The 17,073-nt window shown below is 40.4% G+C and overlaps 1 protein-coding gene across 1 annotated transcript; it reads right to left on the bottom strand.

Annotated features, from left to right (window-relative positions):
• Window positions 1–2,304: 2,304 nt before the first annotated feature.
• On the bottom strand, window positions 2,305–15,794 carry LOC143564889 (2-alkenal reductase (NADP(+)-dependent)-like). The gene is made up of 5 exons (XM_077052029.1): window positions 15,536–15,794; window positions 14,049–14,226; window positions 3,614–3,780; window positions 3,445–3,527; window positions 2,305–2,781 (listed from the first exon to the last, which is right to left on the bottom strand). The coding sequence occupies exons 1-5, from the start codon at window positions 15,758–15,760 to the stop codon at window positions 2,403–2,405; spliced, it is 1,032 nt and encodes a 343-aa protein (XP_076908144.1). The 5' UTR covers window positions 15,761–15,794; the 3' UTR covers window positions 2,305–2,402.
• Window positions 15,795–17,073: the final 1,279 nt, after the last annotated feature.

Here is a 17,073-nt window from a genome sequence, read left to right as displayed (position 1 = left end):
TACTGAGTATTTGTCCAAAGGAACCAACTAAGTTTTTTTTATAAATCTCGTTGTCCAACTTTAACCACGTTATATTGTATTAGCTATGCTTACTATGACTTCAAGTTTGGTTAGGATGTTCTCCGGGAAATAATAGCGCCGACTGTTACTTGACGGTCGTGACTCGTGACGCTATAAGAACAGAACACTCTGGCGTAACACACGGTGAGACTAAAATCCGGGTAGGCTCGGGATTCGAACTGACAACATCACAAAACCTAACTAAAATTCTTCATTATCGTAATCTAGGAAAAGTGACAAGTGGAGATCAAACTTGGGTTTTCACCGGAGAACCCAAGCCTTCCTACCTAGAGGTATGCAAAATAAGTTTTTTTAACAAACCGAAACCCGTTTTAAAATCAAACCGGTTTGGTTTTTGAATATTCCAAACCAGTTTGGGTCAAACCGGTTCGTTTTAGAAATCGGTTTAAGCATAGAACTACCCAACCTAATCCAGACCGGTTCAGGTCGGTTTTAAACCGGTTTAACTGGTTTTATTGAAGAAAACACAACCCGCTATACGAACCAGCGGTTTGGTTCGGTAGAACTGGTTTGGGAAACGAACCGGTTTAGTTCGATTTCTGTTTAATCAGTTCCAAACCGGTTTTTTTGTACACCTACCAGAAGTGGTGGATTCAAGGGAAGCAATGCTTAATGTTAACTTTTTTTGGATGTTAATACGAAAATAGAGTAGTTGAATAAAGAAAATAAAATTATTACTTTTTATTATGAAAATAATAAACCATCTGGACAACGCCATCCCTTAAAATAATAAAAAAAGAAAAATGAGGCATCATGCGAGATAAAACTTAGATATTCTTATAAAATAAACTCATCAGTCATATACCAAAAAACCACAATATGAATGTTCGGATGTAGTTTTAAGAAAATAAAAAACTTGTGTATACGCGGCCCTCTGTCAGCCCCCCCCCCCCCCCCCCCCCCCGCGCGGTAGCTCTTTCTTGTTACGCTTTTGGGCACTGGAAAGATATTTGTATTTGAGAACGGGAGGCGTGAGAGCCAAAAACAAAAATATTTAAAGTTTGAGTTATTGATGTTATGAAACCAACATTACACTTCGATTGTTGATTTAGTTTTATAAACCCATTGTCAATTGTATTCAATTTTTTTTTAAAATCACGTACAAGGTTGCCAGAGTTTTGAGAATTCCATCATTGGAGTTGATAACGTGGGTACCCTTGGTCCCTTACCCACCCACATGCTTAATAATAGAGAAGCAGCTCGCACGCTAGGAAGCTTAGGAATAAAAAGAGCAGCAAGCACAACCTGCCATATGGGGAAGTTCGACACTTGCCCGTCAAGTTTCCTAAGTTGACCAAGAAGCTCATGCTACAATAATTTTAGAAAAAGTCATAGCTGGCCAAAAGCTGACACCTGCCATAAAATAAAAAGTAACTACATGACAAAATAAAAGCTAAGCGCGGGTTACACGAAAATGGCATATGTCCAGTCTGCATGAGCTGAAACGAGAGTTGACATTTTCTACTTACGAAGCTTCAACTTCCCCGAAGAAGCTTCTAAACTGCTCATAAATAGGACACTCCACCAAAGGTATTATTCATTCTCATTCACTCTATTCTCTCTAAACTCTCTCTTTATACTCCTACAATCTCTTTTGTATCATATCACTGATTCTCACGTCGGAGGTTGATCGTAGACGGCCCCCTCTTATGGTGAGACTTACCGATCGTATTTTATTTGATTCTTAGCAGGTTAGGAACTTCCTCCAGCTCAGGGAGCTGATGAACAATTACGCTCAGGAAGAGCGAGCTAAGGGGATAAGGATAATGTTTATTGCGAAGCGGTCATGTTTATGTATTAATATTTATTTTATACAAAACTAAGTGAGTTCAAAAATGATATATTTTTACTTTTGTATATACGCTTTAATAGTTATGCTCATTTTACAACGATCTAAATTTGAATTTATTTTCGAATATAGAGTCGCAACGTGTGAATCAAACTGCCGCAACACATGGGTAAAATTACTAGCTAAACTTTAATGTGTATGCGGAAAATTGTTTTTAGTTTCATTTGAAAGAGAAGAAGCTAGTGAAAACAAATAATTTACATTATAAATTGAGGGAATTAACACGAAATCGCGGTATATATGGCAACATATTGTTAATCTCGACTACTAAATATGACAACTTCTCCCGTAAACGTAACAACTTAACAAGACCAATATCAAATTAGCAAAAGCATAAAACACTAGTTTTTATTTTCTACATTTAATTGCTTCCAGTCCCATCATTCTTGACCAAATTATTAAAACAATAATACACCGTCCAGACATGTTCATAAAAAGTATGCATGCTGTATATAGCATACAAAATGTCAACTCATTCACGGGCCACAACCACCACTTGCTTCCCGACGTTTCTGCCAGAAAAGAGCCCAATCAAAGCCGCTGGTGCACTCTCGAGCCCTTCAGCAACATCTTCAATGTAACTAATCTTTCCTTGTTTGATCAAAGGCATAACCATTTCCATATACTTTGGAAGCATGTGAAAGTAATTGGTCACAATGAACCCTTGCATGCGCAGACTTTTTGTTACTATGTGCGTTAGGTTGCGCACCCCTTCTCCTTGTTCTAGATTGTATTGTGAAATCATCCCGCAAGCTGAAATCCGACCATTAAAACTCATATTTGAGAGAACTGCTTCCAACATTTTACCCCCAACGTTCTCAAAGTAAATATCAATTCCATTGGGAAAGTACCTGCCACGTATTAAGGGCAAAATAGTCATTTATATAAACACATATGGTATGTTTGAATCAAGTTGAGCCTAAATAAGCTCGAGCTTATATTGGAGCTAGCTCATTTAATTAACAAGCTCGTGCCTGAGCTTGACTAGGCTTGCGAGTTGCGACGCTACTATTTATATAACCTTTATTTGATATATTTACATACTAATTCTTGTTATGTATAGCCATATGATAAAAACAGAATAATATATATTATTTTATATATAAAATTATAATTATAAACGTATATAAAAATATTTATAAAAGTTTAATAAATAATAAACAAGCCGGCTCGAGCTTTGGAAATGGATCTATGAAAGAGCTGAGCTTTAGCTTGGGCACGGCTCAGCCCGGTTTGTTACACCCCTGCTGATAAGGGTCAAAAGTGGTATGAATAGAAGGGTCATTTTATAACAGGTCAAAACTGTTTGTTGAGTTGGGCCGGAACGAATTTTGTCCATAACCTTTTTAGAGATTTTTATTATGAATATTTAGTGTCAGATACGAATAGAATAATTATATTATTTCAATAATTACATTACAATCTGCAGGCCATTCTAAGGTTTGGCTGTTTTCTCTTTTAACATTATTATTATTATCATTGGGTGACAAGTGACAAGTATGTATCAGGCTAACCTCTTTAGAGCTGCATCTAAGTCTTGCTCTTCCTTGTAGTTAAAGGCCTCATCAAATCCGAATTTATTCTTCAACAGATCAACCTTTAGTGACAAAATACATACAAAAATGATTTACATAAATATAAACTAAAAATCATCAAATTGGCAAAAGTTTAAAGTGCGCTGACCTTTTCTTTTGAACCAGCACTTCCAACAACATAACATCCCGACAACTTTGCAAACTGACCAACGAGCTGACCAACTGCTCCCGAAGCTGCTGAAACGAATACATACTCTCCTTTCTTTGGAGCACAAATCTCATAGAAACCGACGTAAGCGGTGAGACCAGGCATACCTAGAAACAATCCAAAGATAAAAATCATGAGGAACTGAACGTAGAGCCGTAGAGGTGGCAAATTGGGCTAACGGGCCGAATTGACCTGAAGCACTATTTGTCTAATGCTTTTTTATAAATCATTAGTGTGAGGCATGATTACAAAGACTGTTATTTCAGTTATAATCTAAACTTTAAATAACATAATTAGGAGATTGTAGGCATTAGAAGTACAGTTTGTGCGGCTTTTGACTTGTATGACATGTACTTTTTACCAATTTGTTTCTTCATTTTATCGGTTGGACATGTTAACAGATAAAACATATATAACCCTGATCAGACCCATTATTAGTAACACGTAAGACACATGAAGAATCCTCTTGGCCCCTTCTAAAGACTAGTGCACATAGGGGTGTAAACGAGTCAAGCCGATCCGGGGCTCGATTGTAACACCCCGACCAAAGGCGGATTATACATCGGGGCGCCACATATTGTTTCATTACTCGTGACACTATTGGGTGTCAATATTTAATAAATATATTCATTCGCGCACGCGCAAAGTAAACATAAGATAACATAAATCATCATAAATCAATATATTATAAATCATATTATTCGAACAGCAAAAACTTGTCTTGATACATTTTAATCTAGGTCCAAAATAAAGAAAACTTCCTACGTGTCCACAAGCTCCAAAACAGCTACTGCAAACCTGAACATGTGTTAAAATAAAACGTCAAACACTTGCGTGTTGGTGAGAAATCAAGTTTAATACAACACATAGATAATAATAAATCTGCGCGCAACATGTGTATGTCTGGTTTTCAACAAGGGTGTAATCCGATCGGGACCAACTCTAAGATTCATAGACTGCCAGTGCTCACAATTGAGCTCACAAACAAGAAAGACTGTGCAAGTGTAAACAAAAGAGAAAATCATAAACGATAGTTCTCCCGTGTTCATCTAATGGTACCATGAGAACTGCGGAATAGACCGACAAGACGGTTAATGATCCACACATACAAATAAACAGCCAAGTCTACGTCCTCAACACATGGGATACTGCGCGACTAAAGTTCATAAACAGTTTAAGACTCTAAGTTTGTATGAACACATGAACATCCCAAAACATTAAAAGCAAAAAGGGATTAGGTACGAGATTACTCACTTGATAAACGATGCGGTGTAAGATAAAGCAAGAACCAACTTTAAACAAGCACAAGTTAACCTATAAATAAGATTATTGTTTTAATGATTTGTTTTAAGTCTTGATTACAAGTTAGCATAATTAATAAGTAAATTATTATATATAATATATATTACCGGAAAAGCAGGGCAGAACAGGGAGGAAGACGGAGGCAGAGAGAGAGGCGGCAGAGAGAGCAAGGAGGAGGTTAAATTAAGTGTTTGTGTGTGATGTGTTAAGAAGAATAACATTATTATTTATAGGGAAACCCTAGGGAACACAATCCCTAGAAAAGGGGAAAAGATCTCAAAAAGCAAAAGATTCCAAAAGCAAAAGATATCAAAAGATATGGCAGCTGCAGGAGGCAAGATAAAGCTGACAGGGAACAGTAACAGGCATGGGCGGGTCAGATAAAGGTACTGGTCAAGCATGGAAAAAGCAGATCTTCAAAAGATAATGTCAGTCACTTTTTCTGTCAACCAATGGGGTTGGTGCGCATGCTGCGCCAAAAGTGGCTTTTCAGACATAAAGCAGATTAGGTCAACGGCTCAAAAGATAAGATATCACAAAAGCAAACAGCTGGATTAAACAGAAGAAAAGATAAGTCTAGCGCGAGAAAGCTGCGCGCGAGAAGGCTAAGGCGCGCCGCGGGAAGAATCACATTTCTTAGCGCGCCGCGGGAGGAACTTCAATTCCTAGCGCGCCGCGGGAAGAACTATAATTCTTCGCGCGTCGAGGGATGAAATACGATTCTTAGCGCGCTGCGAGAAGAACTACAAATCCTTAGCGCGTCGCGGGAAGAACTACCGTTCTTAGCGCGCTGCGAGAAGAATTACAATTCTTAGCGCGCTGCGAGAAGAGTTCGTCTCGCGTATCGCTGGAACAGATGGTCTTCATGCAGGCTTCCTTGAAAGGAGTCTGGCGCGTGGAGCTGCGCAGACAACCTTAGGCGGGAAGGAACAAAGGACAAGCAAAGAGTTAGAAGAAAAAGAGGGAAACAAGGCTTAAGGGCGGGACGGCGACAAGAGGGAAAAGAAGGCGGAAAGAGAGAAGAGGGACGGGACGGCGGAAAGAAAGAGAGAGAAAGAGGCGGGAAGGAAAATATATATTATTATTACTAAAAGTAAAAATATAAGTATAAATAAATATTAAGTCATAACAGAAAGAGATCGGGTCAGAGAAACGGGTACCTGGGTCGGGTCGGATCGGGTCAGATGTCACAGTCTCCCCTACTTTAAGAAATTTCGTCCCGAAATTTATCTCGAAGTAGGTTGCGCAGAGAACAGGTGCGGGTACTTTATCTTCATTTGATCTTCCCTTTCCCATGTGAACTCGGCTCCGCGCTTGGACTCCCAGCGAACTTTCACGATAGGGATGCGACTGCGCTTGGTTTGCTTAACCTCGCGATCCATAATCTCAACAGGCTTCTCAACGAAATGCATAGATTCATCAACTTGAACTTCATCAAGTGGAATGTGAAGGTTCTCGTCGGCTAAACACTTCTTGAGATTGGATACATGGAACGTTGGATGCACATTACTGAGCGCGGGCGGCAGGTCAAGTCTGTAGGCAACTTTTCCTACACGCGCGAGAATCTTAAATGGTCCAACATATCGAGGAGCAAGCTTACCTTTCTTCCCAAAGCGGACAACACCCTTCCAGGGCGACACTTTGAGGAGGACAAGATCACCAACTTGAAATTCGAGAGGCTTCCGCCTACGATCTGCGTAACTCTTCTGTCGGCTTCTGGCAGTCAGCAGATGATCACGGATCTTGGCGATTTTATCGGTTGTCTCTTGAACAAGTTCGGGTCCTGTGATTTGAGTTTTACCCACTTCGCTCCAACAGATCGGGGAGCGGCACTTACGACCGTAAAGTGCTTCAAATGGGGCCATACCGATACTGGAATGATAGCTGTTATTATAAGAGAACTCGATCAAAGGCAGGTGCGAACCCCAATTACCTCCAAAATCAAGAACACAAGATCGGAGCATATCCTCAAGAGTTTGAATAGTTCGCTCAGACTGACCGTCAGTCTGAGAATGATATGCCGTACTCATGTCCAAGTGAGTTCCTAGAGCAGATTGGAGAGATTTCCAAAAGCGGGATATAAAACGGCCATCGCGATCGGATATGATGCTCAAAGGAGTACCATGGCGGCAGACAATTTCCTTGACATAAAGCTGCGCGAGATGCTCAACACGGTAGTTTTCACGAATGGGCAGAAAGTGAGCAGACTTAGTCAAACGATCCACTATTACCCAAATGCTATCATGTTTACTTGCTGTCAAAGGTAACTTGGTAATAAAGTCCATCGCTACACATTCCCATTTCCACGTAGGAATTTCTGGTTGTTCGAGCAAACCAGATGGGCGTTGGTGTTCAGCTTTTACCTTAGAACAAGTCAGGCATTTAGCTACGAACACAGCAATATCCTTTTTCATACCGGGCCACCAATAAGTAATGCGCAAATCCTTGTACATCTTATCAGCGCCAGGATGAACGGAATACCGAGATTTATGCGCCTCACTCAGGATATCAGCGCGAAGATTCTCATCAAAGGGAATCCAGATGCGATTAAGATAACAGAGAATTCCACTTAGATTGGGCACAAAATGCGCTTCCGCGCCACACGCTAACTCGGCGCGAAGGTTACCATTACTGATGGATGCGCGCTGCGCGTCACGAATGCGCGATTCAAGGTTGCTTTGGATCGGCGCAAAGTGAAGCTGCGTGCGCGGCAAGATACAGTTAAGCTGGCAGGGTTTTCGGCTGAGCGCATCGGCTACCACATTAGCCTTACCAGGATGATACCGGATCTCACAATCGTAATCGCTGATGAGTTCGTTCCATCGGCGTTGTCTCATGTTGAGTTCCTTTTGATCGAAGATATGCTGAAGGCTTTTATGGTCAGTGTAGAGGATACACTTAGTACCATAAAGGTAGTGTCTCCAGATCTTCAAGGCAAAAACAACTGCGCCTAGTTCGAGGTCGTGAGTTGTATAATTCTTTTCATGAACCTTGAGTTGCCTTGATGCGTAAGCGATAACTTTGCCTCGTTGCATAAGAACACAACCGAGACCTTGGTTGGATGCATCGCAATACACGACAAAATCATCATTACCCTCAGGTAGCGCAAGAACAGGAGCTTCACACAACAATCGCTTGAGCGTTAGAAAGGCTTCTTCTTGTTTCGAGCCCCAAATATACGGTTTACCTTTGTGCGTTAGAGCTGTTAAAGGCAAAGCGATCTTCGAGAAGTTCGAAATAAATCGCCGGTAATAACCAGCTAAGCCCAGAAAGGAACGGATCTCAGAAGGAGTGGTCGGCGTAATCCAGTTCTTGATTGCTTCAATTTTGGATGGGTCGACATGAATACCCATCTTGTTCACAACATGGCCAAGAAACTGTACTTCATCAGACCAGAATTCACACTTGGAAAGCTTAGCATAGAGCTGCTCGGTTCGAAGCTTTTGCAATACCAATCGGAGATGTTGCTCATGCTAGGCCTTGGTCTTAGAATAAATCAGAACGTCATCGATAAACACAATCACGAATTTATCCAAGAAAGGCCTACACACCCGATTCATTAGATCCATGAAAACGGCGGGTGCGTTGGTTAAACCGAAGGACATGACCAAGAATTCAAAATGGCCATAACGAGTTCGAAAAGCAGTCTTCGGAACATCTTCATCGCGGATGCGCAACTGGTGATAGCCAGAGCGGAGATCAATCTTGGAGAAACAAGAGGCACCTTGGAGTTGATCAAAGAGGTCGTCAATACGCGGTAAGGGATACCGGTTCTTAATGGTGAGTTTGTTCAACTCGCGGTAATCTATACACATGCGAAACGATCCATCTTTCTTTTTAACGAACAACACCGGAGCACCCCAGGGCGAAGAGCTAGGGCGAATAAATCCTTTAGCAGTCAACTCTTGAAGTTGGCTTGCCAATTCTTGCATCTCAGCGGGCGCAAGACGGTAAGGAGATTTAGCTACGGGAGAAGCACCAGGGACAAGATCAATACGGAACTCGACTTCACGAGCGGGAGGGATACCAGGAAGATCATCAGGAAAAACTTCAGGGAAATCACGCACAACAGGGATATCGCGAAGCTTCTTCTTTTCTTCAGCAGGTTTAACCACATGGGCTAAAAATGCAATACACATCGGGCTTCGGCGCAAGACATAAGTTTAAGACCACTGGAGGGTTTTTCGCCGTAGATGTGAAGATCACCATTTTCTCGAGGTATGCGAATCATCTTCTTGGCGCAAATAACTTCGGCGCGATTCTTCGAGAGCCAGTCCATACCAATGATAACATCAAAGCTTCCAAGAGGCATGGGGATGAGGTCGATCAGAAAATCGTTTTCGTTAAGGTTAAGCGTGCAATCTTTAATCACTGAGTTAATTAAAACAGTTTCGCCATTAGCCAATTCAACTGAAAAATTTTCTTTTAAGTCGTTGCGCGGTCGCGCAAGCTTCTGCTCAAACGCGCGAGAAATAAAACTTCGATCGGCGCCAGTATCAAAAAGTACAGAAGCATAAAATCCGTTAAGCAAAAATGTACCATTAACTACGTCATTATTCGCTTGCGCTTGGTGCGCGGTTATGTTAAAAGCTCGTCCGCGCGTCACTTGGTTCGAAATCTGGTTCACCGGATTCGCTTGCGTAATCTGAACTTGTAGTCTCGGGCATGCGTTCCGGAAATGACTGGGATCACCACAGTTGAAGCACGATCTGAGTCGTGGGTTTTGGTAGGTTGGTTGTGGGTTCTGCGGGTAGGCTGGTGGTGTTGGCGCAATTGGATTGGCGGGAAGGACTCTACAGTTTTCTGCAAGGTAACCAGCGCGGCCACATCGGTTACAAAGTCGACATGGGACTTGAGGTGGGTGGTGGAGTCTACAGGTTGGGCAAAAGGGGTGGTTTCCTGTGTAAGGTTTCTTAGTTGGCGGGGCAGGGAGTGCTGGATTGGTTAGGGTATAGTTGTGGACTACAGGAGGTGTTGGGTAGGCTGACAGTGGGTTAGGCGCGTATACTAGAGGTTGGTAGGCGGGTTGCTGGACTATGGGCGGGCTGGTAAGCGCGTAAACTTGTCTGCGCCTACGTTTCGGGTTGTTATGGTGTGAGGGTTCAGGTTTGGTTTCTGTTGGTTCAGGGACAGTCTTGGTGAGTTTGGTCTTCTCAGATCCCCGCAGGAACAGGGTTCCTGCTCTGACATGGTTGTCGCTGAGCACAGCGGCCAATTCGATGGCGTCAGAGAGGGTTACTGGGTTTCTGGCCCATACAGAATCTTGAATTTCCATGGGGAGACCCCCAAGGAATTTCTCTATGGCTCGGCGGGAAGGGGTAACAAGGTGAGGGACAAGCATGCTTAGTTCATGGAAGCGCGTCGCGTACTCGCGCGCTTCACCGCTGTATTGTTTCAAGTTCCAAAATTCCTCCTCCAGGCGCTTAACTTCGTTGGGAGGGCAGAATTCTCGCGTCAGAATTTCCTTGAATTCCTCCCATGTCATGCTAGAAGCAGCTTCTGCGCCACGCGCATGAGCTACTCCATTCCACCATGTAAGCGCCCTTGCTTCCAGAACACTGGAGGCATATAGGGTTCGTCTGTCTGAGGGGCATTGGGTGTGGAGGAAAGTGTTTTCTATTTTCTCAAGCCACTGGAGCATCACGGTGGCTCCTTCAAGACCTGTGAACTTTGGAGGGTTACCCGCGTTAAAGGACTTAATGTTGTAACCGGAGGTGTTAGCATTGTTTTGGTTTAAGGCTTGGGCTATTGCGGCGGCCATTTCCTGGGAACGTTGCAGCGAACGTCTGCGCGAGGCTTCTCTCCTCATATGGCGGCGAGATAGCGGAGGCATTCTATAAAAGTTTTAATTTTAGTTAATATCTGGGTTTTAGCGCAAAGTATGTCATCGTAAAGCTTGTTTCGCGAAGTTAGTTACTGTTAAAAGTTAAAGTAAAATAAATGACCCTAAATGCAGACTTAATAAAGGTAACAAATTGGAATCAAGAATCGACAATTCATGTATCACCATGACTTTCCGAATTCCCAATTTAAAATATACGAGCAAACGAGTATTGGAGATTGACGATTCATGTATCACCATGACTTTTCAATCTTCAATATAAAATATACAAGAAAATGAGTATTGGAGGTTGACAATTCATGTATCACCATGACTTTTCAAGTCTCCAACCTCAGAACATACTCGTAGATGGAAATTGAAAATCAACTATTCATGTATCACCATGACTTTTCGGATTTTCAAATCCAACAAACGAATATGTAAGAAAAATCAATAAAAATCGAAATTCAACAAAAATCGAAATATCGCGGAATAAAACATAAAATCATATACTGCGTCTGCGCAAGCATATTTATAAACAACGAGTAATTAACAATAAGCGCGCAAACATGAGATTTCTCTCATGCGCTAGAAGGGACTCTTAGGTATTCTAGGCCGTTACGTCTAACCACCTATCCTAAAGTCAACGAGCTCTGATACCAATCTGTAACACCCCGACCAAAGGCGGATTATACATCGGGGCGCCACATATTGTTTCATTACTCGTGACACTATTGGTGTCAATATTTAATAAATATATTCATTCGCGCACGCGCAAAGTAAACATAAGATAACATAAATCATCATAAATCAATATATTATAAATCATATTATTCGAACAGCAAAAACTTGTCTTGATACATTTTAATCTAGGTCCAAAATAAAGAAAACTTCCTACGTGTCCACAAGCTCCAAAACAGCTACTGCAAACCTGAACATGTGTTAAAATAAAACGTCAAACACTTGCGTGTTGGTGAGAAATCAAGTTTAATACAACACATAGATAATAATAAATCTGCGCGCAACATGTGTATGTCTGGTTTTCAACAAGGGTGTAATCCGATCGGGACCAACTCTAAGATTCATAGACTGCCAGTGCTCACAATTGAGCTCACAAACAAGAAAGACTGTGCAAGTGTAAACAAAAGAGAAAATCATAAACGATAGTTCTCCCGTGTTCATCTAATGGTACCATGAGAACTGCGGAATAGACCGACAAGACGGTTAATGATCCACACATACAAATAAACAGCCAAGTCTACGTCCTCAACACATGGGATACTGCGCGACTAAAGTTCATAAACAGTTTAAGACTCTAAGTTTGTATGAACACATGAACATCCCAAAACATTAAAAGCAAAAAGGGATTAGGTACGAGATTACTCACTTGATAAACGATGCGGTGTAAGATAAAGCAAGAACCAACTTTAAACAAGCACAAGTTAACCTATAAATAAGATTATTGTTTTAATGATTTGTTTTAAGTCTTGATTACAAGTTAGCATAATTAATAAGTAAATTATTATATATAATATATATTACCGGAAAAGCAGGGCAGAACAGGGAGGAAGACGGAGGCAGAGAGAGAGGCGGCAGAGAGAGCAAGGAGGAGGTTAAATTAAGTGTTTGTGTGTGATGTGTTAAGAAGAATAACATTATTATTTATAGGGAAACCCTAGGGAACACAATCCCTAGAAAAGGGGAAAAGATCTCAAAAAGCAAAAGATTCCAAAAGCAAAAGATATCAAAAGATATGGCAGCTGCAGGGGGCAAGATAAAGCTGACAGGGAACAGTAACAGGCATGGGCGGGTCAGATAAAGGTACTGGTCAAGCATGGAAAAAGCAGATCTTCAAAAGATAATGTCAGTCACTTTTTCTGTCAACCAATGGAGTTGGTGCGCATGCTGCGCCAAAAGTGGCTTTTCAGACATAAAGCAGATTAGGTCAACGGCTCAAAAGATAAGATATCACAAAAGCAAACAGCTGGATTAAACAGAAGAAAAGATAAGTCTAGCGCGAGAAAGCTGCGCGCGAGAAGGCTAAGGCGCGCCGCGGGAGGAACTTCAATTCCTAGCGCGCCGCGGGAAGAACTATAATTCTTCGCGCGTCGAGGGATGAAATACGATTCTTAGCGCGCTGCGAGAAGAACTACAAATCCTTAGCGCGTCGCGGGAAGAACTACCGTTCTTAGCGCGCTGCGAGAAGAATTACAATTCTTAGCGCGCTGCGAGAAGAGTTCGTCTCGCGTATCGCTGGAACAGATGGTCTTCACGCAGGCTTCCTTGAAATGAGTCTGGCGCGTGGAGCTGCGCAGACAACCTTAGGCGGGAAGGAACAAAGGACAAGCAAAGAGTTAGAAGAAAAAGAGGGAAACAAGGCTTAAGGGCGGGACGGCGACAAGAGGGAAAAAAAGGCGGAAAGAGAGAAGAGGGACGGGACGGCGGAAAGAAAGAGAGAGAAAGAGGCGGGAAGGAAAATATATATTATTATTACTAAAAGTAAAAATATAAGTATAAATAAATATTAAGTCATAACAGAAAGAGATCGGGTCAGAGAAACGGGTACCTGGGTCGGGTCGGATCGGGTCAGATGTCACATCGATTAAGCTCAAGCTCGGGCCGTTTAACTTACGGGCTTCGAGCTCTATTTCTAAAACTCGAGCTCCGCTTATGCGTAATATTTCAAGTTCGAGCTCGGCTCGTTTATCATCTATTAATTAATTTACATACATTTAATACTTATTTTTATATACTTTATAATTATGATTTATATATATTTTTATGTATGTGTGATTATAACTTTTTACATGACACAATATATTATGTAGTAAATTTTATCATTATCTTTTATACGATTATTATTATTACGTAAAAATATGTCTAATATATTAAATAAATAATAGGCTTGTTTAGGCTGGCGAGCCAGCTTCAATCGATAAGTGAAGCTCAGGGTCAAGCTAAATTCGAGCATTTCACAAGCCTATTTTGAGTTGCTTACGGGGTGGCTTGGCATGTTTACAACCCTAAGTGTGCAGTTGTCGTGAAGGTTAACGGTTTGGGGAATATATTATTGGATTATGGATATAATAACTACTTTGGTTTTACTTACATGTCTAAATATGATAATGCCAGATACAATAATTATTGTGTTAGATGCCATAAGCTAGACCATCCAAGACTCTACATAAAATCAATTTATGTAAATGACTCTACATAGGGATATATGTAAATGCCCCTAAACAGAAAGCATACCAAGAATTCCCGTATAATAAGATAGAGGCACATCGGTATCGTCAATCTTGAATATAGCCACAGGATTATTGATGATGCTGTATTCCTCCCATCCCTTTATTCCCCAAACCAGGTCACCTTTCTTAAAGTTTGAATGTCCAGAATCAATAACTTTAGCTACTCCAAATCCTTGTATAGGCTGCAAATTGGTAAAAGTTACATAAGCTGAAATTGCACATTGTGTTCTTTAATAGTATTTAAAGTGGCATATTTACTGTAAACGAGCCAAACTTGAGCTCTATTTCCAGAGCATGAGCTTGGGTCGTTTATTATTCTTTAGCTAATTTATATGCATTTATGATTATTTTTATATATATTATAGTTTTAGTTTTATATATTTTATAATATATATTAAATAATTATTTTTATCATAATTTTATATAATGCCATCACCGCTCTGATGGGGTGGTCAGGGGTTTGAGTCCTGGGAGGGGAAAGTTTGCCAAAAAGTACCTTCCCAGGCAAAAGTGAATTTGTTGTTAAAAAATTGTGTATAATAGTTATGATTATTTAATATTTAAATATGTATTTAAAGCGTTAATAAAATTATATAAATACTGGGAAGCTTGTTTATGCTCGCAAGCCTACTCGGGAACTCGATAAGTAAAGCTCAGGCTCATGCTCATTAAACAAGCTAGCTTATTCGTCTGGGTCCTGCTAGTTTAAGCTTGGCTAGAGATTTTAGCAACACTAATTATCTATAATGTGACACGTCCAAAGCAGTATAACCCATGCCCCAAATCAAAATCAATATGGAGTTCATTTCTCATTTTTATACTTTAAAATTTAAATACACAAAATTATGGTGTTCCTAGTATAATTTAAATTGAAAAGTATAAGGGTGGACGGTGTGGGGCGACGGGTAATCACAAGGGTCTAACCCCGCGTAGCTTTTACACCAAATATAGTCATTCAACGGCTATAATACCCCCCCCCCATCTCCTAAATTCCAAATTAAATACCCCGAAACCCACTTCTTCCAAAATAAAATATACACATTTCCTGCGACACACTTAACCATTTAGTCAACCAAATCCCCCAACGAATTGCCCCACGAAGAAGAAGCAGCATTAGCTAAGGCGGCTTGGGTATATGTGTCCGAAGACATGGACCCCGCGGAGGAACTAATGTTGGGTTTTTGACCACGATTTGGAACTATTTTGTTTCGAAGGGAATCGTACACAGCACCAACACCAAGGAATTATCGCTCGCGATAACAAGACGTTTGCAGTCATAACAAAGGTCAAAAACCGATGGAATCGAGAATGGTATTTTTATCTATATTTTATTTTTATTGAATAAAGTGTTGTTTAATTATTATGTATTTTTTCTAATTATAATGTATGTATTTTTATTAATTTTTAGTGACCACTACCATAAGTCCTAAGAATAATCGTTTAATAAACTAATTGTTGAAAGTATCGATGAATATATATAATGTTACTAACCGAACCAGGGGTGAAGGAATCGATATAACTTCCTTTAGAATTTCTCATTCTCCCACGCATGTACGGATCACATGACAGATAAAGGTTCTTAACGAGGACAGCATTGGAACCTTCTGGAAGTTTAAGGTTGATGGTGTCGGAAGTAACGAGGAGCATGTAGGATTCCTTGGGGAATCCATTAACGTAGTCCTTCAACACGATCTGCTTGTTCTTCACTTGTGCCATTCGTGCGTGTGAAACTGTTGTTGAGTGGAATAGAATGATGAGGAGCAGTATGGAATGGAACTACTTGAGGGTTTTTAAATACACAGTTGGCACATGAGTCCTGACCAGCTACTTTGCATTTGTCGAAAGTAACCAACTACTTTTGTTCTCTTTAGTTAGTGGCCAGATTTTATAATACAAAAACGAAGGACTCACTCGATGGAAGCAATACCTTTTTTTTTTATTTTTTTAAACGGCGAATTTCTTGTGTGTTAATTGTTAAGCCACTGTTACCACATGGTAGGACTAAAATATGGATGGAATCGAGATTCGAACTGACAACCTTTCAAGGCATAGCTTAAATTCTTCACTGACATAATCTATCAAAAGTGACAAGTAAGGATTAAACTTAAATATAAATTGGATGTGGCTCAATGGTAGAGCACTCACTTTACTAGTGAGAGGTAGGGGGTTCAAACCTCACTACCACCAATTTATATGGGAGATATGAGGGATGACCCTGGCTTGCCAGGGTTCGAGTCCTGATCTCACCCGGTTTTACCGGCTCCTCGTTGTCGTGTCGTTTGGCGGGCGTGGGGGTCGGGTTTTATCCGGTGAATCCCTCAACAGGTGGACCGCTAGGGGCTCCGTCCGTCCGGACTAGTGGCCGGCTCGGGCTACCTTTAGCCAATGGGGGCCGCGTACGAAGTACCCGACGTTACTTAGTTGACCGTTCAAAAAAAAGGATTAAACTTGAATATCTATGAAGAACTAAAGTCTTCTTACCAGTAGACCCGTGATAGATTCAAGGGAAGCAATAATGTTTTAACTTTTTTCATGTTAATACGTAAACAGAGTAGTTGAATAAAGAAAATATAATTAATACTTTTTATTATGAAAATAATAAACCATCGAAAAGTGTCATCGTGATAGAAAAACCAAACAGTTTATTATAATAAATAATTTGGTTACCAAAAATAAATATAGAATATGGTGATGATATATAGAAGGTAAGAAGGAAATGATTTGACGGTTTGTACGAGAAATCCTAGGCTGAAACATGGAGTTATAGAAAGAAAATAAAATCTTTGTAAATATCGAAAATATAATATATACCTATGTAAAATTAAAATATCATATATGCTCTTACAAAATTATTAATATATTATATGTTTCTAATTCATTAAAAACAACTTAAAAATCAACATATTACCTTTATTCGATTAGATGCGATAAAATGTTTACAACGTAGACCATTCGAAGCAATAAACCTTTGAAGAGTTCGCAATTTTGAAGAAGTGACAAGAGACGATTTGGTTGTCGTCAAAGATGAG

This window comes from Bidens hawaiensis, unplaced genomic scaffold (assembly GCF_021521415.1).
Source record: "Bidens hawaiensis isolate Kalapana, Puna unplaced genomic scaffold, B.hawaiensis_p1.1 tig00022174_1, whole genome shotgun sequence".
Taxonomy (NCBI): domain Eukaryota; kingdom Viridiplantae; phylum Streptophyta; class Magnoliopsida; order Asterales; family Asteraceae; genus Bidens; species Bidens hawaiensis.
Note: the sequence above shows the minus strand (reverse complement) of the source record. Positions and strands in the feature narration are given on the sequence as shown.

What these genes read in the sequence shown, in the direction of transcription:
- LOC143564889 (XM_077052029.1), bottom strand. Translation starts at nt 15,760, where the DNA reads ATGGCACAAGTGAAGAACAAGCAGATCGTGTTGAAGGACTACGTTAAT. An exon ending in ATTCCTTCACCCCTGGTTCG is followed by an intron (nt 14,227 to 15,535) that starts GTTAGTAACATT and finishes ACCAATTTGCAG; the next exon opens with CCTATACAAGGATTTGGAGT. An exon ending in TTATTATACGGGAATTCTTG is followed by an intron (nt 3,781 to 14,048) that starts GTATGCTTTCTG and finishes GATTGTTTCTAG; the next exon opens with GTATGCCTGGTCTCACCGCT.